This window comes from Aquila chrysaetos, chromosome 2, assembly GCF_900496995.4.
Source record: "Aquila chrysaetos chrysaetos chromosome 2, bAquChr1.4, whole genome shotgun sequence".
In the NCBI taxonomy this organism is placed as follows: domain Eukaryota; kingdom Metazoa; phylum Chordata; class Aves; order Accipitriformes; family Accipitridae; genus Aquila; species Aquila chrysaetos.
Window position 1 is genome coordinate 80,668,070 of NC_044005.1, and position 22,724 is coordinate 80,690,793.

Consider the following 22,724-nt stretch of genomic DNA (forward strand, 5'->3'; position numbering starts at 1 on the left):
GGTTTTACAATTACACCTACTGTTGGCCATTCAAAGCAAATATTTAAATTTTCTTTCAGAAGCTGTACTGACACTTGAATGTGAAATTTTATGTTGGAATCACTGTCAGCGGATATCCTGGTGCCTTCCAAAAGAGCAGCAGGAATTGCTACGGATTTCTGGCTAGTGTTCATGCAGTGCAGTGGAAGTAGACTGTGCTGTTAAGGGGGAGTGAAGCTAAGCAAAAAGTACCAGTTTTAACTTCTCTAACTAATTTGCAGAATACGTGTTCTGTAAACATCAGGTGTTTGTATATGCCTGGGTAACACTGATTAATGAAAACATGTACCAACATGTATACCTTTCAGAGAACTGTTCCCCAGTCACTCAATTTTTGCTTTCTTATATGGATATGCATTTAATAGCGTATATCAAATAGTATGATCCACTGTAACAGGATAGAAAAATTAATATAATAGAAAAGATTGGTATCTAAAATCTTGCCCTTGCAGATGGCTCTGTGGCTGTTCATGTTACATTCTTTTGATCCTTTTCCTCACAACCCTATATCAAAGCCATAGCTGTTATAGTTGGAGTTTTATGGTGAAGCTGAGATATTTCAACAACAAAGTGTGAACCCAGAGGATATATGGCTGATAAAGTAAAACTGCGAGTACAAATGAACAATCAGTAACACCATGGGTCACACCATTGTAGTTTAAGTTAAAAAGCCTGCAAATACGTGCTGCCCAAAGATTATCGTGCTCTCTGGCAAAGCAGAAGAGTCTTGTATACTAACACAAAGAACTGCCTTCACCAAAGCCAATACGTTCCTTCTGGGGGAATGAGGGAGAGAGGAGGGAAGCTCTCTTTCTCCTGTGTTTTTTCCGCATGTCAGAAAGCTGGTACGTGGTACGCATTCGGCAGAACTTGCGCAGAAATGACAGTCAGGCGGAGAAAGCTCCACGTTTCATCCCTAACCAGCTGAGGTTTGCCCTTGTGGGTGCAGAACCAGACCCGTCAGCCAGCTGCCAGGCTGGGAATCAATCTGCTGCTTTTCCGAAGAGTGGCGAGCAGTGCCAAGGCCCGCAGGCCCGCGGTTCTCCCTGCGCCGGCCTCAACAGCCTCTCTGGAAACGCCGGGGCCTCCGCTCCCCTCTGCCACTTCGTCAGGTCTCCCCTGAGGAGCCGCTCTCTGTCCTAATGCTCTTCGGTAATACTTTATGCCCAGAAGTCTGGCTGAGTTTATAACCCAGAAGTAAAGCATCTCTGTGCGGAATTAGCAATAATCGCCAGAACTGAGCTACATCAGTCACACTGCTTAGGTCTCATAGCCCCAAGAAGGCTTCCGACTTATCCTTAGAGCAGCCATTTTTATTTGTTGCATGAGAGGAGGAATAAGTTCTAGATAACATATCCAGAATTAAGAGGAAGCATAGCTGAGAGACAACCTTACCTTGTTTAACTGATGCAGTTCTTTTAAAAAAAGCCACGAGGACTCTTTGAAAGCCCTCTGCACTGTATCAATGAACATTTGTTTTCTGAGTATAAAAAAGCCGTAAGGAAACAAACATTTAATATATTTGGCATACTATATATTAAAGCAGTTGGTTGGAGTGATAAAATTGTTATGAATATTTATAACAGCTCTACTAGCAATGCTAGAAGCAATGAAAATTGGCACTGCAAAATCTACTGCTCTCAGATGCAACTTTTATACTTATGTACAACATATAAAATAGATGATTGTCATTTTCCTTTTTAAAAAAATCTAAAGTCTTTCCTACTGTTTTCTCCCCATGGACTATCCGAGCAATATAGTCTCATCTCTGTGAAGCCACTTTGCCACCATCATTAATTCCACTGATGTCTCTCCCGTATTTGTCCTTCCAGCTGACTGTTCAAACAGCAGTAGTTCAAAGTCAGATACTTCCATTAGGGGCTACTTTTGCACGAGTTAATTAGTCCATTTTCTTCCACACTGTAGCAGTAATTCTACAGAGTTCACATAAATTTTGAAATGTCCTATACAGTTTTGTGCTTCTTCAGTGTTTAATTTGAACTTTATTGAAACAACCTTTCCCTGCTTTTCTTATTGTATTGAAATAAACAGCATCAAAGCACCCTAGGTACATTTCATACGTGCTGTTAAGTATCCCTGAGCAGTACAGAAGTTAATGAACAGTAGAAATCTTCATGTAATAAACTAAACATCCTGATTTCCAAGAGTTAATTTAAATGAAAAATATTTAGTTAAAGCTCTGATCATGCAATACCTTTACATATCTTTATACAATGTATCTTAATTGATCTACTAGAATAGCATATAATTAAATATAAATAGACAGTAAGATACACCAGAAATAACCAAAAAGAATGTTTTGTTTCATTTTTAAACAAAACTTCTGAGAAGATGACATGGTCATTTTAACCCATTGTCAGTAAATAAAAGCATAAGCCAGCAAAAATATTGAAAAATAAAATACACAAAATTGATAAGCATTACAGTGAAAGATGTGCTACATGATCAGTATGAAACATTGGTTTTTATTGATAAAATGCAATGCCATTTCTATGAATTGTATGCAGAGGAAAAATAATTAGGTGGTTTTGAGATGGTGAAAGAGACAAATAATATGAGTTTTAGACAACAGGAATGGAAAGACAAAAATACCTCACAAATTTCAAGGAGAAAGGAAAAATAACCTTAAGAACACAGTGTTCAAATACAAATAGTAGCAGTATTTTTTATTACTTTTGTACTATGAAATATTTACTATACTGAAGACCATATAACCTACTTCCCAGATGCTTCTGTTTCATATGGAAAGACATTAAATATATAAAGGGAGATTAAAACCTGTACCTGGGTGGAACGTCATGCTCATTAAAAAGGGACCATATGCAAAGATAAGTCTCTGTAATGCACTTCCATGTTGTAGAAATGCAGAAAGGACAATGCTAACAAGCTACTATAGAATTTCTTTGGTTTTCAGTAAAGAATTCTATTTTTCACTGCATGCATATAGTGAGCCAGAATTGATGTACATAAAAGTAACATGTTGGATACTAAATAGCCACAGTGTTGAAAACCACAACTGTTTAAAAAATTCTTTATTAAGTAATCTTTCAGTGAACTAAGGTCCTATATATTCAACCGTAAACAATTATATTAAATAGTATGTTATTGCCTAACATAACAGCTAGGCAATTCAAGCATTAAAGAGAATAGAAGAGATTAATTTCATTTGGTGTGAAGTTCACCAGCCAGAGGCAAATTTTATTGTCATTAGGTAAGATTTTTAGTCTGTTTGCATCAATGTGTATCAACGGACACAAACTGATACAAGAGACGTTGCTACTGGACATAAGGAAAAATGTTTTCACTGTGCAGTCTGTCAAGAACTGGATCAGGTTGCCCAGAGATGTTGTGCAGACTCCAAACTTGGACGTTGTCTGATCTCATAGTTGACATGCTTTGAGCAGGAGATATTACTAGCGACCTCCTGATGTCCCTTCCACCTGAATTATTCTATGTACTATAGCGTACACTAAATAACTAATAAGGTGATCCACAAAGAACAAAACAGAGCAACTTAAAGATGACATCCGATTTTGATGTTTTCAGTGAAATAATGCTATTATTGGATAATGTGTTATTGCATAATATAGTGTTCTTTTTTAAAATATTCACGTGATTCCTAATTATTATTTTTCCACTTCCCTTGACAGTTCATGTGTTGAGTTCTTATATTCTCAATGCTTGAGTCAAAACTTCACTAAATTTTTCTGTCCTAAAACTATGTTAGGCAACTGTGGAGTTCATAGCTATTTAAACAGAAGCTATACTAGAACTGGAAATGTGCGGTTTATACAAAATGCACAGATTAATCAACTACTCCCCACAGCTACCTAGCTCTGGTAACACATAGAATCATAGAATCCTAGAATATCTCAACTTAGAAGGGATCCATAAGGATCATCAGTTCCAACTCCCTGCTCCTCACAGGACAACCTAAAACTAAACCATATGACTAAGAGTGTTGTCCAGTCGCTCCTTGAACTCCGACAGCCTTGGTGCCGTGACCACTTCCCTGGGGAGCCTGTTCCAGTGACCGACCATCCTCTCAGTGAAGAACCTTTTCCTAATGATAATATATAGAAATATACATTGAAAATGTATTGAGTACATTTCTGTGTCAACTAGCTCAGGCTCATAGTTAAGCCTCTAAACATTTGGGGATTTTTTTCTACAGCTATACTTTCATTGTTAGTAGATAATCTTAAATGTGCAATGTTATATCAGATTATGAGATATCAGTGCCCTTTAGTATCTCCCATGTGAATAAGGTGCACAATCAAAATATTAAACAGTCATCGCAATGATAGGTTGCAACCAGATTTCCCTTGTTCATCTTGATACTTCAGCTGACTGTAACTAAAGTCATTAGGCAGTTGTGCAAAATTAAATAAAAGTTTTTATCTGGAATTTTCTTTGATGAATTTCCTGTTCCATTGTAGAAACTGGTGGGTCAGGATCACCAAACATTTTTCATATCTTAACAGAATCACAAAAACCCACCACAAAACCACAAAACCTTTACACAAAAAAAATATTTTTTAATGAAGCAATGAATCACATGGCAACAACTATCCCCAAAACAGAAATGACAAGCAGAGTGAAAGCAGCATCTAATGTTTCTTTTATGTTGGTTGCATAAAACAACCAAAACAACAGTTAGAATATTTTTGAATGTTTTTCACACCGAAAAATAATTACACTAATTTTCCAAATAAGATGTCCTGATGATTGATTGATCTTCAGCCAACAGGAATTAAACTGGCATCCCAGAGTAGCAAGGGATCGTGGTAATAGGCATACTCACTGAAAACTAGAAAACTCCAGCTTTGATTATTCACAGTTAGGAGCAAATTAAACAAAGCAAACAAAGAAAGAAACAAAAAAGCTTATATAATATGAGTTCATGAGAAATATTTAAAAAAGTAGTGGTTGGGTCTTTGCAATTTCAACTTCTACACTATCATGACTCAACTAATCTGAAAGTTAGTTGCTTTGGGGTAAAAGAAAAACAAGCCCTGGGCCCTATGAATAACCAATAACCTAAAAGATAAATCTGGACTGAATTTTACTATTGTACTACTTTACTTTCATTAAGAGCATAGGCTAAATTTCACTGTAAATAGAACAATAGGTACCTTTCATATCAGCTGAATCATGATGGTTAACAGCAGAAGAGGCGAGCTCCCCCCGCTGCCAGTCCCCATATGCTATGATTTTGTAACAAAACAGTACTGTATAAGACTATTGCACCTTCATGCATGTACACCGTGTACGTGAAAGCTGTTTCCTCAGCCCTACACCTTGCATAGGAAAGTATGCATTTAATAATGTGGAACTGACAACTTTGTGTAACATTGAAATAAGGTCTTTTCCCACATCTCATGGAAAAGTTTAAGGAATGGGCAACTGTTGTGGTTTAACCCCAGCCGGCAGCTCAGCCCCACGCAGCCGCTCGCACACTCCCCCTGGTGGGATGGGGGAGAGAATTGGAAGAGTACAAGTGAGAAAACTTGTAGGTTGAGATAAAGACAGTTTAACAGGTAAAGCAAAAGCAAAGCAAACCCAGGAATCCATTCCGCACTTCCCCTGGGCAGGCAGGTGTTCAGCCCCCTCCAGGACAGCAGGGCTCCAGCACGCCGAACGGTCCCTTGGGAAGACAAACGCCATCACTCCCAACGTCCCCCCTGCCTCCTTCTTCCCCCAGCTTTACACGCCGAGCAGGACGTCCTCTGGGGTGGGATGTCCCTGGGGTCGGTCGGGGTCAGCTGTCCCGGCTGTGTCCCCTCCCGACTCCTTGTGCCCCCCCAGCCTCCTCGCTGGTGGGGTGGGGGGAGAAGCAGAACAGCCCTGGGCTCTGGGCAAGCACTGCTCAGCAGTGACTGAAACGCTGATGGGTTATCAGCACTGTTTCCAGCACAAATCCAAACCACAGCCCCATACCAGCTACTGGGAAGAAAATTAACTCTATCCCAGCCAAAACCAGCCCAGCAAGCTAGCTGAGTTTGAATTTTTTTTTAACAAAATCATTTAAAATCAAGCCTGTGCTCAAGTTCAAACCACTTTTCAAAGATACAGAAATTCCCCAAATCTCTTCTTTTCTGACTTCCCTATCTAATAAGGAGCTGGCCCCTTGAGATAAGGAGGATGGCTATAGAAAGATTCCGTAAAAGTTCAGCCAGCCAACTCAGCACTGTGTATTTCTGAAGTACATAACTTATACTAAAATTCTTTAACCTGTTTATTAATGCCAGTAAGATCAGACACACATTCTCCATGTGCTGTATAAATTTTGTGGTACCTTCAGCAGCTGTTTCCAATACTACACAGTAAGTTTCTAGTACAAGCTACAGCTTCTTGCTGATTATTTTTCATCCTTCAATATCTGACCTTTCATCTACTACCAAACATTCAAAAAAATGCACATTCTTAATTTCCCTTTCTAGGTTATAATTAAATATTAAGAAAATGTCATTATTTTATAAAGTCTGATGAAAAGAGAGGTGGCACCTGCTCTAAACTACACAAAAGTAAAGTTCATCTTCCCCCTCCCTATATGAGATGGGCACAGATAGAATTCTACTTCATCAGAAGCCAGAGGAATACTTGTCACTGTAAAAAAAGTAGTTTCTGTTTTCCTCCCATATGTCCACCTGAGAAATGAAAGAATATCACCTTTATTAAAATTAATTAATTTATACAAGCTATGCCATTTTTCAGCACAGACCTGTAACAGTTTTACCTGAAATCAGGGATTCAAATGAATAAGCATATCATATTAGAGATGATAAAATCATAGAATGGTTTGGGTTGGAAGGGACCTTTAAAGGTCATCTAGTCCCAACCCCCTGCCATGAACAGGGACATCTTCAACTCGATCAGGTTGCTCAGAGCCCCGTCCAGCCTGACCCTGAATGTTTCCAGGGATGGGGCATCCACCACCTCTCTGGGCAACCTGGGCCAGTGTTTCACCACCCTCATTGTAAAAAATGTCTTCCTTATATCTAGTCTAACTGTACCCTCTTTCAGTTTCAAACCGTTACCCCTTGTCCTATCACTACAGGCCCTGCTAAAAAGTTTGTCCCCATCTTTCTTGTAAGCCCCCTTTAAGTACTGAAAGGCCACAGTAAGGTCTCATAGCAACTCAGACCTGGGACTAAATGGGTTACAGAGGTCAGCCACTTCAGCAGCCATCAAGAGCCAACAGTGTACTAATGACTCATATAATATAAGCAGGGTGTGGGGAACTGAATACCTCTGCTTACCTACTTTGCTAGCTCCAATATACTCTAACCGAGATAACGTTGTTAAAGGAGAAGCCTAACCAGAGCATTTTCACTGAATGCTTGCGCTCTGTGAATTGAGAGAAGAAATCACATGCCAGCATCACTTAAGAGCTATGCAAATGGAATTTCTGCCATTGGAGTTTCCAAACTTCTAACGGTGTGGAATTTGTTAGGCAGGATATCCGTGTGACAAAGCAATGTATTACCACTATGATACAGCTCCAGAAGTTTAAACCAGCATGTGTTACAGTAGTATGTTACATAAATTTGGAAGCAGACAAAAAAAAAAATCAGTAAATAATTGTACCTTTTTTCTTTTTTTTTCAGTATATTTTGCAAGATAATAATTTAATTCTTAAAAAAAAAAAAAAAAAAGAGGTTCACCCCATGTAATGACAGATATAGTAAGTTAGGACCAACTCATTTTCTCTTTTTAAGCTAAAAAATTCACTCACATGCCCTGGTGTTTTGTAGGCTAATGAATCAATGTTGTAAAGTTTTAAGACCTTAGCTGTTACAGGCACGGCAGAATTTATTGACGGCTATAGAATTATCCTCATTTTCATTTTCATTTTTGCACACAGTTTGAAGGAAAAATATTGTAACTTTCCCTTTCATAAAAAGACATGTATTCCAATTTGAAGAAGTGATTAAAAAGATCTCCGCAAATAAGTTCCTCAATCGAGTTTACTAAGTAGCAACATGTTTGTTAACTATGAACTAAATTTCCATATGTTCCTTGCAGTTATTAACTTTCCACTTTGAGTGGCTTCTACAGCTTCTCTTAGGAATGCATTTTACATATAGGAAAATTGTAAGCGGAAATTTTTTTCTGGTATTAATCTAAGGATGTTTTTTTCTTTATTTTAACAACTTTTCTAGCTGCATCAACATAGAAAAATAAAAATACTCTTCCTTTTTTGTCGTTTGGCCAAACAGCATGTACTAATTTCTTTAAATCTTTTGTCATAAACCAGTCACTCGAGTTCCTAATGTTGAGAATACCTATAGGAAAAGTTGAGAAAATAAACAACAGTAAGGAGATGCACATCACTGTCTGTATTTGTGGAATGGGGGTGGGGGAGAAAATGTAAGGGTAGGAAAAAACAACATAAGAGAACATATAAGACAAAACAAAAACTGCAAGCATTCATACCCCGTTTGATCTCTAAATTTTGGGTTGAGTTGGGGTTTTCTCCATGTACTTTAAAAGTAGCAGAGCAGTCTATACACACGAACATCTTTATTTTGCGAGTCATCTTACCAGGCAATTGAAAACTGATAAGGCAAAAAAAAAGGTTATTGTACCACTTTTCAACAAAACTATCAGGATGCTGGTGGGGTGATCTCAATTCAGCTTAAAAAAAATTACTTCATGTTGGTGGAAAGTGCTGGCTTAAGCTTCCCTAAGACTTGTCCTTTAATTATCCTCAAAACAATTCAGGTATAATCTGGAAATAGTGATTTAATTCCTGAATGCTGTCTTGCCCGTAATATGTTTCACCCCAGGTGCAGAAAAGCCACTTTGCTAAATGAAAAGTAAATGTAGTTTTCACAACAATTCCATCTCTGAGAACAGATTTTTTAAGTGAACATGTATCCACTAAGAAGAGGGTTAAACTTCAGTGAACTTATCTGAAGAAGCTCTTTCTTGCAGACTGTACTTAATAAGATATTTGAAGAAAGAAAATACTAGTTAAAGAGTTTTAACCAGTAAATAGTAATGTTTAGTGACTGAGGAGATAAAAGGTTGAGTCTAGTCAATGAGAATTTCCAAATAAATACTGTACCTATGAAAAGCAATCATAAAAGAGAAGCTATCCTATAAATCCCATTTTTAGAGGTACAGCAGCAGAAAAAAAATGAGACCAAGGATAATGTAAGCCCACTGCTGAATGAGGTGGCTGACATTCAGTGCCTTTGCTCTGGTTTTTACTTGCAATATCTGCTTTCAAGTTTCCCAAGTCCCTATGTTGAGTGACAAAATTTAGAGGAAAGAAGTACTATCAATGACAGAGGAATGCCAAACTAGGAATTACTTCAGCAAAGAGGGTATTTATATATGTCCAAAGGGCTCAACTAGACAAGATCCTGAGCAACCAGCTTGGATTCTAAAGTTGACTTGCTCTGAGCAAGGAGTAGGACTATATGACCTCCAAAGGTCTGTTTCACCCTAAATTATCCTAGGATTCTATGGATGTAAACTATATTGACATACAGAAAAAATCATATTTTTATAGGTTTGTTTGGGGGAAGCTTTGTATACTGAACGACAAAGGTAGACGTACCCATAGATACAGTTACCTCAAACATATCACCTTGTTTTTACGTTTTTGTAGTAGTGTCAAATGTAACCAAACATAACATCAGGGACACGTACAGTACATAGGGAGTGGCAGATGTTTCTGGAGATTAAGGGGAATGAAATCTGGAAATGGCAGAGTTGTGTATGGGTATCGTCACAACAGAGAGATGCAGGGGTAGGAATTTGGAAAATAGGGACTAAGGAATATACAGCTGGTGGAGAACATTATGTTCTTCCAGGCCCTGCGAAGGTAAGTCACACTAATTCTGTTGCATATCATGCTCCTCTTATATCTGGGTCACTCAGGAGATGACAGCCTGCTTTAGCTATCTGCTGTTTCATTAGTTTAACTCAGAGATTCGCAATGTGGAATTCCCATCACTGCAGTTCTCTTAAAGGCTTCGCTTGGCCACCTGAATACTGTTCATTTTTACAAAACATGTATGTTAGGGAATCAGAGATCACTGTAATGGAAATGTTTAGAAGACTGATAGGTTGGGCCAGTTTTAAACTTTAAAACAAAACTTTATTGAATTAATTTGTAAACAGCATACTTCATGCTAACAATTTTTACACGTTGTTAGTCATTCTCACTACACTTACATACTGTTATTCTGTAACACTTACATTGTAAAATGTCTGTGATTGTACAATACTATGGAGTTGATGCCATGTAGTTAGTGCTGATGGCTATGGTCCTTGGTGGTCCTTAGTTCCCGAGGTCAAGGTAATCTTGTCCTTTGTAAACTTTTTGTTACTTGTATGATGTGCAACTACACCCATCTCTGTTCCTTTGGTGGTCACATTGTCCGCATACTCATGTAAAATGCTTATACATTGTGCCTGGCTACATCCTCACAGTGTTCTAAAATACTTTTATGCTACTGTGGCTATACTGTTCTATTCCCCTTATAACTGGATTCAAGGCAAGGTACTATTAATTATATTCTGATCAGGGCACTTGTAATTTATAGGTTTCATAGGGCTCTTTGGAGAAGTTAATATAAGCTTGTATTCCAATAGAATATTTTCAGTGTCATTTACTTTTTTGTTTATGGCTATAAACAGCGTCTTCCATTTTTTTAATGGTGCATTGAGGTCCTTGAAGGATATTGAAGTAAAAAGACTCTGCCAACATTTTTCTGTCATAATAATGCTTAATAATAATTCTACCATAATAATGAAATAATAATGCTACCTGTGTGTTCCTATGGTTTAGTTCCATTTTTTTGTAAATGAAACTCTTTGTCCAATGAGTCATGATTATATTGTCATTGTCCCAAAAAACGTCACGTGTGAAGACTACCAAAGATATCTCCATTACTCTAGAAATGTTTTTTTTCTTAGAGGAGCAGCTCTAGCCTTGTACTCAAAAACTTCACTAGACAGCTTCAAATCTTCCCCTTTCCTCTGAAGAAATTATTTCTAGTTATTTTAGTTAACAGTAGGGTCAGAATGTATAACAGAAGCCCCATATTATGTTTTCTCATTACTAGCTGGCTACTGTGTTCATCTTGCAGGCTGTGTTAGTATCCCTGCCTGGTTTCTCCCTCACCTCCAGGCCTTTGAAATCCTTTTTGCACACTCGGTTCTTCTGTTCCTGCGGGCAGCTCCATCCCTTACAGCCAGCAATTATCTTGCCATTTCCTCCTACTCATGTGTCCCACACTTTTTCAACAGACATGGTAGATGAGTTCTGCCTCTTTCAACTGTTTTATCATCTGCAAATAGAGGCATGAAGAACAGTCTCAGCTGGATGTCTCAGCTCTGCATTCTGCCGTACTTTTGCTCAGTAGTAAAATACAAGACCCAAAGAAATTTCTACAAACTTCACATTACATTTTCATTTTGTGTTTCCTCTGTGGTTGTTTTTTGTTTGTTTGTGTGTTTGTTTTATCTAGTGCCTCTGTGCCCCTGGATGGACAGGAGAATTTTGCCAATTTGCTGAAAATGCATGTTTAATTTACCCAAATAGTTGTTCTGATGGAGCAACTTGCATCGATATGAGCCACCTGAGAGAGCAGCCTTCATTTCAGTGTTTGTGTCCTCGTAATTTCACAGGTAAGGCATATACAAATCATGTAGAAGTTTGTAGTTTCATTTCCTTTTAAATATTCAAGTATAGGAATGCTGAATTTTCAAAAAGAAGGAATAGAGAAGTGTTTGGAGGAGTAACCACATCTCTTTGCATTTTCTGCCCTCTGCTGTGATGCCTAGAAAATCTAAATCAAACTTACAGGTTACTTTTGAAGCTTCCAGTTAAGGTTATAGGAAGAATCGACCTAGAGGAAGTATTAGCTCCAGTTGCAGAGACTAAGTGTATGTCTACGTGTAGAAGTTCTGCATGTGAGCTAGATGTCTCCCTTCTCATTATAGTTCCTGGAGATCTAATTAATGAAAGCAATGGAGTCCAGGGAGTTTGTTAGTTTGTATCAGCCTGTATTTGTTCAGATAGCTTTAGTTATCTTTCTGACACCTGAATCCCTTTACCATTGGGGTGGAATTAACTGATTCACTTTACTTGACTTTAGAAGTCTAGAGTAATGTGAGACCTAGTAAACAAGTCTTCAAGGCTCCATGTATTGTCAGTGAGTAAGTGTTTTCAGGGGGGAATTGAGACCACCTGTGTTAGGTATTTGGTAGTGGTTGAAACACTTTCTTCAGGAGTGTTTCTTTTTCAATTGGCTACAAAAGAAGCCTGGAAAAATAGTTTAGATTAACCACGTTGGTTGTTAGCTTGCAAGGAAAACAACTTCTATTTTTTCCTCCTCCTTACCCTGGAAGTAGAAGCCCATTTAATTTGGATTCTACAATGTTTCACTAATATGTGGTTAGAGAGAGAACTGAAAAAGAAGCATTGAATATGATTTACTCCAGTTTTAGGTAACAGTAAGGAAACAGATATTAGCCAGATGTATATCAATTTAAAGGTAAGTGCCAAAAAGATTAACAGAATTTAAAAAATAACCAATTGAATGATAGAAACTTAGTAGTTATTACCTAAAGAATGAAAATGAAATTAAAGAAATGCTAGTAATACACAGAGAAAACAGACTTTAAATCTATTACCATTGAAAAAGAAATCATAGAATCATATCCCAGAGAGTTGTAACTATCAACCTCTCTTTTCATTTTCACCTTGTCACTCTTTTTTCAATGTAATCTTGGGTTATTTTTTATTGGTGTGACAACTAAAATTATGGATTTGTTAATAAAAGTAATGTTTCACTATGATACTTCAAGGTTTTTGAGATAATAGTAAGGTTGCTACTGTACAACATAATCATGAAACAAAAGTCTGACAGGCTATAGTAAATGGTAATAAATGTATGCAATTAATACAATTTAACCTTACTAAACACTGAGTAATGACTGAGTTCAAGTGCAACTGACTTTAGTGTTCAGGGACATCTTACCATAAGGTCAAGATTCTTTCCTTTGTGTGATCTCATTGTAAGGGGTTCTTTATATTGTAATAGATATATTTATTTTTTTTACTTCTTTCCATTTATAAATTATCCGTTACTTTTTCACTCCTGTTCCATAGCATTTTTCATTTATACCTGTTTATTGTTTCATTTGTGTGTTTGGGAAGGGAGAGAGTGAAGGACAATGCAGTGGCAATTTTGGCATGTTTACTTGACTCTGAATTAAATAGCATCCGCAACCAGAAAGGCTATTGCAGTTCACATCTAATTGTTCTTAATTGTGTTTATAAATTATAAACACTACAGCTGTAGCCTTTGCATTAACATTTAAATCATATTTGGAGAAAACTTATCTTAGGGAAAACAAAACATGACATGATGTAATATTGTCAGCTGTGAAAAGCAGAACTTTGATTTTAAAAATAATAAAAACATTTGATTTTGGTTTCATACTCTTTAACGAAACTTTGTAGAAGGTTAACATATACACACAAATGCAATTTTAAACTACGTTTCTTATTTCGGTTTATATGTAACATACATTTTGGATCATTGACTTAGAAAAATATCCATGTGTTTGGTTTAAATGCTCAAAGGAGAAAAAAAAAGGTTATAAAATATAGTTATATTTTTTGAATAGATGTCATGACTTTTGTGCTTTCAATTTCCTTCTACAGTTAGTTCCTTATTTTCCTTTTCCTTTTTCCCTTCTCTGAAAGTGGATAAAAACCTTTGTATCTACAACAGTGCATGTAAGTAACATGGCTTACAACATTGAAATGAAACAATCCATGTCAGCAATTTCTCAGGTTTTGCACAGTAGACCAATTGTCCTTGAAGAAGCTTCCTCTAATTAATTACTATCTTTCCTTGTGTGTAGAGCAATCATATAGGCAGGAATTGATTGGGTATGTTAGACACTTCATTTAGTTAGTAGAAAAGTCCTTTAATTAAAATAATCTTACTACTGCTAAAACGAATTGCACCCCAAGCAAACTCACCAACCAGAATTTGAAGTACTACTTCAATTACATACTTTTTCTTCATCTTCAAACTTTCCTTTTAGAAGATTCATTAAGATCATTCACAGATTTAGCCACAATTTATTTTTGTTCTTTCTCTCATTGTTTAATTGAGTTGAGACAGGGCTGCTAATTTCTACAGGTATATTGGAAATTAATATAAATAGACTTGAATGAAGCTTGCACTATTGAACTATGTAGGTGGTTTGAAACAGTCTTCTGTAGAAAGTATCTCCAGTGCCATAATAGCTAATGTCCCAGAGAAGAAGGTATGGGATATAAAAGTTCCTTTATCTTTCACAGACTAGTTAAGACAATGTTTATACTAGTGAATGAAACAATTACATCGCCTAACTTAAACCCTATTTTACGCCCCTAATTTAAATCCACATTTTTAAATTCTTTTGTTCTCCACAACACCATGGTGACATGGTTGAACACGGGTGGGCAGCTAAGCACCGCACAGCTGGTCACTCACTCTCCCGCAGTGGGATGGGGGAGAGAATCGGAAGGGTAAAAGTAAGAATACTTTTGAAAGTTGAGATAAAGGCAGTTTCATAGGGAAAGCAAAAGCTGCGTGCACAAGCAAAGCAAAATAAGGAATTAATTCACTGCTCCCTGTTGGCAGGTAGGTGTTCTGCCATGTCCAGAACATTTGGGGAAGGTCTCTATTTTGTGTTGAAGTACAGTGGAAGTCTTATAAGTCTTAAAACTCAAATAGATAAAAAGAACACTAACATTTCTTCCACCGCTATATTCCCTGTACTAAAGGTGAGCTGGTAAAGGAATTTTTGTAGCATCACGGGAGGTCCCTATATCACAGGAGTGTCACTGGAATTACACAGCAGTATATGTCTCAGCAACAGCTGCTGTCATTTTAAGCTTTGTTCATTGCACTTTATGTTATTACCATTGTCACCTTTGAAAGAGAAATTGTTAGTGCACACAGATTCCAAACATCAATGACCATGGACTGAAATAATGGAATAAAAGAAGTCACTTGCTAAGTATTACTAGAGGAATTCACTCAGAATACTTATCTTCATTAAATGAAGGAAAAAGGAACAGCTCGCTGCTTTGCAGAGGATTCAGTTTTCTGTTAAAGAAGAACTTTCAGTGATAACTGACAGAAAGCAAAAATAACAACCAAATTTGATCTCTAATACTCTTCAATAGGTGTCTAGAAATGTTTCCTGCTGTTTAAAATGCCTTTTAGAAGGCGTGGCTGAATAGCATTACTTAGGGTAAAATTATTTTAGTTAGGGCACGGGTCCTCACAAAGATCTCTCACCTAAGGTAGCAAGCTGAATTACATGAAAACAAAATGGTTCTACTCTATCTGGAGCATTCCACTGTAGCAACTGAGATAAAAGGTTAGAGAAGTAAGCAATCTGAAAATAAAAAGAACACGTTAAACCATACTGGCATAATACTTGATTTGAAGCAGATGATAAACTCTGGAAACACTAAGGGAGGGCTAATGCCTGATGTTGTACCATACTTGTGGGAACTCTAAGCAGACTGTGACCTACAGCAGGTGAAGTCAACAATTTTTCTCAGGTCTTGATTTCCACAAGAAATATTAAGACTACTGAAAGTTTCGTGCTGAAAATACGTTTTTTTTCTTTGGCATGCAACAATTGCATGAAAAGCCAGACTGTAAAAATGTTCTACCTGATGTTTCAAAGAGAAATATAATATCATTATTTAAGTGCTGGCTGCTTTTAAAATGGAACAAAATGTTCCCAATGCATGGGGATATTTATGAATATGCTCATATTTCTTAGTATTTCAGTTTCCAGTTTAAGTCACTGTACAGTGAACATATTTGGCCCATATGAATAAGAAAGAATGTTGATAGAATTTTTGTCCATCAAGAATAGTTATATATTACATGGTTAATTTAAAGATGCTGTAGTTTATTAAGAAGCTTATATAGTATCAATGTCTACAGATTTCTAAGTAAATAATCAGTAAAGGATTACTAAATAATCAGCTGAAGGACTTAGTTAAAAATGTGCCCTTAAACTTGACATAAAATACTCTAGCTAGCTATGTCTGCTCATGAAATCCAAAAATTATTTTCACCCACCTCTGTCAAACTTTTTTTTTTTTTTTTTTTTTAAGTAAGTGAAGTACAAACCCCTTGACCTTTTACTTTCTAGGACTGTTAGACCAGCACTCAAATCAGAGTGGTGCTCTACATCACTGACTGAATTTTTAAAAAGTAGCAAAGTTTCAGAGACATAGTGGGAGTGTTTCCTAATCACAATATGTTCATGTGAACATCTGACCTCAAAGCCAGGTGCATACAAAACAAACCATCACTTTCTTCTCCTGCTTTCCACTTCCTACCAGCCTACCATGGCTCATTTCATTAAGGCACAGAGCTCCCAAATTTACTCTCAGGGAGTTTCCAGAACTATGCTGATTTGCTTTAGCTTGTCTGTCTCTTCTGGCTTTACATCTATCGGTGTCTATACTTTCCTTGTCTACTTAGTCAGAGTAAAACCTAAAAGGAATCTAAGGTCTTTTCTCCATGGATAGTTTCATAAGTCTCTCATAGAGAACACCAGTGCATTATTCATTCTCATTACCCAACATATAAATCTGCTGTAAATGACAAGGGAAACTAGGAATTTGCAGCTTGCTTTAATTATTCAGAAAGGCAGCTGGAGAGATAGTGTACATTCAAATAGCTGTATATCACCCCCCAAAAATCATCAAATCATCAATAAGAAACAGGAGGGAAGTATGCCTTTTATGTAAATTCAGTCAAAAAGCCTTCAGAACAAGTTGTTTGAAGTGGTTTAAAAAGCTGATGATCTATAATAGCTATAGAGACATTTTTTCTGCTTCTCAGCTGAGCCTGTGTTGATTAGGTCAGCCGAGTACAGCATTTCAGATCTTGCCTATGTACAAAAATTGTCGACAGTGCTATGAAATCACCTATCAGACTAATGGGCTTAAAACATAAGGTGTGTAGTGTAGAAGTAAATTTAACATGTTTAAAAGCAGAAAATGCAGTGGAGAGATGAACAATGCTATCATGTACGCCTAGCGACTGTTTTCGTTACACAGCTGATCTTTGGAGCTCTAGTTTATTTCTTTAAAAGGCCTTAGTCTTACATCTTTTAGCTCCTGAAGTCTTTCTGTATAGTGGAAGCATTCAAGTTGGGATTTAGTGTTTCTGAAGAAATTATCATGAATGAAACTATGCAGAAAACATGATTAAGAAAAAGTTACCTGTTTTACCATGTTCAGCTAAACCAATCCACCACAGCATTCTTAAACTAACCTGAACATCGACTTTCCTCTTTAAAGTATGGATAACCACGCTTAACCATGTATTGCTTACATTTTGTCAGACACAATGTACTACATCATTAGCTGACATAGTCCACTGTATCTCCACTGAAGCTAGAATTATGCTAATATATGAACTAAATCTTCAAGGCTTTCTTATGCTATTTCTCAACCTTTGTGTTCAGTAGTTGTTCCTTCAAAAAAAAAAAAAAAAACCAAAAACACTAAAAAAAAAAAAAAAAACAACATTCTGTTGAAATACTCTCTACATACTACAATGTGACAGACTTATGCCATAGTTTCATCTGTGTTATTGATGTCTGTTATTGATTGTATTTTTTCCTGTGACATAAGCAGTCCTCATAGGTACTGTAAGACCTATCTGCTTTCTTTTTAACCTGTATTACAACAGAAACTTACATTCAGCAACAACTTCTATACTTTGGTCTTCACTTGGGGTCTCTCTCTCTAAATAGCTCAGGTTTACTTTTTCTTTTTCTGAAATATAGTTGCTTCAATTTCTATTTCCTGAGACATATCTCACTTTTAAAACATGTTCCTTCAAAATATTTAACCTCTTGAGATCTGTATGTACTATAACTTTCTCCTCAGTATTTGCCACAATTTAGTATAAACTCTGTATGTGATTAAAGTTTTGTTTAATCTACTTTCAAGATCATTAATATGAACATTAAATAACATTAGAACTAACATCAATTAGAGTACTGCGTCCAGCTCTGGGGTCCTCAGCACAGGAAAGACATGGACTTGTTGGAGCGGGTCCAGAGGAGGGACACGAAAATGATCAGAGGGATGGAGCACCTCTGCTGTGAAGACAGGCTGAGAGAGTTGGGGTTGTTCAGCCTGGAGAAGAGAAGGCTCCGGGGAGACCTTACTGTGGCCTGTCAGTACTTTAAAGGAGGCTTATAAGAAAGATGGGGACAGATTTTTAATAGAACCTGCAATGATAGGACCAGGGGTAATGGTTTGAAACTGAAAGAGGGTACAGTTAGACTAGATATAAGGAAGACATTTTTTACAATGAGGGTGGTGAAACACTGGCCCAGGTTGCCCAGAGAGGTGGTGGATGCCCCATCTCTGGAAACATTCAGGGTCAGGCTGGACGGGGCGCTGAGCAACCTGATCGAGTTGAAGATGTCCCTGCTCATGGCAGGGGGATGGGACTAGATGACCTTTAAAGGTCCCTTCCAACCCAAACCATTCTATGGTCCATCTTTGTGGCACCCCCCCAAATTTGGGCTACTGTCCCAGTACACTGACATTCATCTTTACTCCAAGTTTATAAGCCATCTCATCCTGTTCTTAATCCAGAATCCTTGTATCTAAATAATTAGAGTCAATTTGCTGAAGAATTTTATAAAACGTTAAAAAACCTACCACCTTTCTGGAACTCCATGTGTGACATTCATGCCTCTTCCAGAGGGCAGAAGAACCTGCAAGGCTGGTGTTGTTTATCCAGGCTGGGTGGATGCTCATTCTGGAAGGTTCCCTCTCTCTGTGAGTGGTTGTTCTGGATTTCTTCACATTTCACATACAATGATTGACTGATTTCCTTTAGACAAGGAAGAGTTTAAAAGAGAGTGAAAGGGGGTAAAATTAGAGGAAATTTCTCTGTTCCAGGCATGAAAACTGTTTTGCATATTCAAGTATCCTGTTGTGGGGTTTGTTTTTTTTTTTATGAACCAGATTTTTTAGTGAGACATATATGAAGGGCACTTTGGCAACAAAACAAACAAATTCCCCACAAGAGGATAAGAGCCTATTTGAGAGAGAAGGCTACAGAAGACTTTGACAAGGGCTGAATCTTTAAGGCCAGGTTTCCAGCTAAATCCTGGAGGCAGCTAAGATAAAGGGCAGATAATCTATTAGATGGTCAAAAGTTAAATTGTATGTTCCAGAATAATGAGTTCATTTAAGAGCCAAGGTTAATAAAATACATCTCAAACAAATTTAAAGATGTTCTGTAAAAAGTAGCTCAGCTAAAAGACTCTGTGCTAAAACAACAGTTACAGAGGAACTTTCAGAAAGGACTGTTCCTAAGAGTCCTTGAATGATTTCATTTCATTCTAAACCAGGAGAAGATGATCTTTTCAAAAAGCTTTAAATCCAGCTCCATGTAAATAAAAAGATACTAGCTGGTAAAATTTGTTCTACTAATGTTCACTGGAACTGGAAAATGCTTTTATTAAAGTTTGGATTCCCTTACTCTATGAAGCTGGGACAGTATTTAGTGAACATGTGTGTTTCAGTTTGGCTGCTCTCACTTCTTGGGACATCTGTGTCTCTGTGTCAAAAAGGTTATGTTGCTTTCATAAGAGGAGAAACAGCTTTCTAAAACACTGGTCCACTGTATGGTATAAACATGCCTAATATCTTTCACCTGGTCAGATTTAGCAAATTATGAGTTCCAATTTCAGAACTGTTATCTCCAATCCCAGCAAATTGTTTTTCAAGAGTTAATGGAAACTATTCCCTTTAGAACTTAATTAGAAATTATTAATATCACATTTTTCTTGGGTTTGCCTTCTATAATCCCTTCCTCTCAGAAGAATAACCCTCCTTCCCAGGGATTTGTGAAATAACATCTTAAAATGGAGATACAAGGAATTTTGAAAGTAAAGTAAGTGAGAAATTATCATTAAAACTGCAAATTTTGACAAAAAATAATATTCGTAGATTTTTTTCCAAATACTACTGTAGATAAATATGTATATTCTGAAGCCAACTACCATTTCAGATGGCTGTATCATTCATTCATTATTTTTTTATTAAATATTGGGATAGAGGTAGCGATAGTCAATGAATGAACTAATTCAGTATTATGTATCTTCAGCAATCTAAAAGTTAGTAATTTAGTCTAAACAGGTTTTCTAGATTTCTTGTACAGTCAGTGGAGATTATCCAGTTGTAACTATCTTCAGCCCACCTATAGCAGAAATCTTTCCACCAGTGGGTTGAATTATATGTTCCTGGTTTTCAAGTTTAGCAGTAGAGTCAAAACAACTTTTTTTTTAATCGGTATACAATTATATTTTATTCTAAGAGGGCTGAAAAACCACATACATTAATTTTAAATAAATCTTCATTTTAGTATTTATGATAACTAGTTTATTAAAGATAAACTTTTCATGTAGCCTATAATAGAACTTTCACATTCTAATGTCAAAACAAAGTAATTTAAACTTGATTCTTCAACTGTCTGAGTAAGTCTGGCAGACACTTTTAACACCTACATGTGTGAATTGTCAGATCAGTTCTTGTGCTTTTTTTTTATTCTATTCTCATTCACTGAAGCTACTTTGAAAAGCATGAAGATTAATTACTATACCTAGAATTCTCTAAGAATATATTTACTGCATAGTTCTACACAACTCCAAATGAAAATAAGGAAATATTCAGAATCTGTGTAAATCTATTTTCCAACTTCTAGTGGGTCCAATACAGATTACTGTAAGTGCATTTATGGTCTTTCAAAGTAATTAAAAGTTCCTGGAAGTGGAATAAATCATGGCTAATTTTTAAGTGCCTACAGTGTCTGTACCAGGCTTGTCACTCTGTGCTCTCTGCAGGTTCTGTGGAAAGAAATGAGTATTTTAAAGACTCCAATCATCTGACCTATTTTGGACATAGAGTTCAGGATGAGACAAATCACCCTTCAAAAGTTGAGTTTTTCATGGCCTGTAAACGTAATAGCATGGATGTAAAGGCCCACATTTCAGAAGGTAAATCTTAACTGCCCATGCCCTGCCAAAGAACATATTTTTTAATGTTCCCCCTAGCTTCTTGGTTTAAATGGTCAAAAAGTAGTGGCTTTGTGTGTAATGTCTGTGTGTGCACACATGTGCACATCTGCACTATAATCTATTTGAGTGTTATAACATAACTACATTCAAAAACAGAAAAAAGAAAAAATACTCTTAAGTTGTAGCTTGCTAAAATTACTTTAATTTTAGGGAGAAAAAAAAAAAAAAAAGAATTATGATGCAGTTCCAGTACCTGTGCACTGAAGAAAAGTGTTAGGTCATGTATTATATTTTGTTTGATAAACTTGTTGCCATATAAAATAGAGAATGGGAAATGCTTAGTGTAGATTCTTTATGTACTCTTTATTAGCATACTAGTTGTTACTTACATAGTTTCTGCAAAAAAAAAGTGATAATATTAAATTGAGAGCAGAAGTGCAAAAGTAGACCAAAACAGAACACATAAACCTGAAAATATTTCTAGTAACGACAAGTGCAGCTAAAGTCCTAAGAAATGCAAATTCTGATTTTAGAGCTTAAAATGTCTGGGTCAGTTAAAAATGAAACGCTCCTATTAGAAGTGCTGACTTTTCTACACTCAGGAATATGGAAGGCAACTGTGAGTTATATTCTTTATAAAGACCTTCAGGAAGTTATTTGGTTAATTCAGACTTACTAGTACATACATCGTTAGCTGATTCTGTTATGCTCAAAATCTTGGTTATGGGCAAGGAAGAAGCACACTTCATATACATGTAAAGCCACAAATTTATTGGTAATGTAACTGAAATGTTAAAACTATAATCATTATTGGGCCAGCTCTAATCGCTACAGAAAATGAATAAAAATGGTGTTTAAATTGGGACTCACATAATTTTTAGTTTCTGCCCCTTTTCATGACATTATACTCACCTTTTTCCCTCCTCCTCTGGGGCTTGAGGTCAGTGGTTTCATAGTGGTGGTGTTGGGGGCAGTATTAGAGAATCTATAGTCCTTCACTGGGAGGAATATGGTGTTCATACTGGTGGTTTCTTCTCCAGCTCTCTAGGATCTCCTTGGGGTTATTTCTATATGTCTGCTAAAATGCTTTTACACTTTTTCTTCATCGGGCTGCAGTTCTATTTTGTATCTGAATTTACTTCTTATAGTGGTTCTAACGTATATTAAATAGTATTTCTTTGTTCTTTTTGTTACCCTTAAGACCAGTTTTGTCCAGCTCCAGGTCTGCATTCTTTAACTGACCACTGGTGAGTTGTTTATAGCCACGGGGTCTCCAATGCCAAACCTATGCCCCATCTCTTACCATCCCACGCCTCTGTTCCTCACAGAGCATGCGGTGTCTCCACTTCTCAAGGCCTCTGTTATCGTACCAGCCCTGTATTTCTTTACAGCATTGCATTAGAGTTGTAAACCTCACTATACATAGAATAACTACTTGTTACTACTATCTATATAAAACTATGGTTGTACCGTACCAAGATAAACAAAAGTAAAGCAAATTAGAAGAAAAAAAAAATGCTGTCACAGTTAAGCCAAGTAGAACATCACCGCAGGAA

The 22,724-nt window shown here is 36.7% G+C and overlaps 1 protein-coding gene across 2 annotated transcripts in view; it reads left to right on the forward strand.

The window, feature by feature from the left end:
- EYS (eyes shut homolog) overlaps positions 1–22,724 on the forward strand; it is a 1,018,924-nt gene that overhangs the window by 197,374 nt on the left and 798,826 nt on the right. For both annotated transcript variants that reach the window (XM_030007184.2, XM_030007189.2), the window contains exon 7: positions 11,550–11,709. In XM_030007184.2, the coding sequence (XP_029863044.1) occupies positions 11,550–11,709 (160 nt within the window). The remainder of the gene's footprint in view (positions 1–11,549; positions 11,710–22,724) is intronic.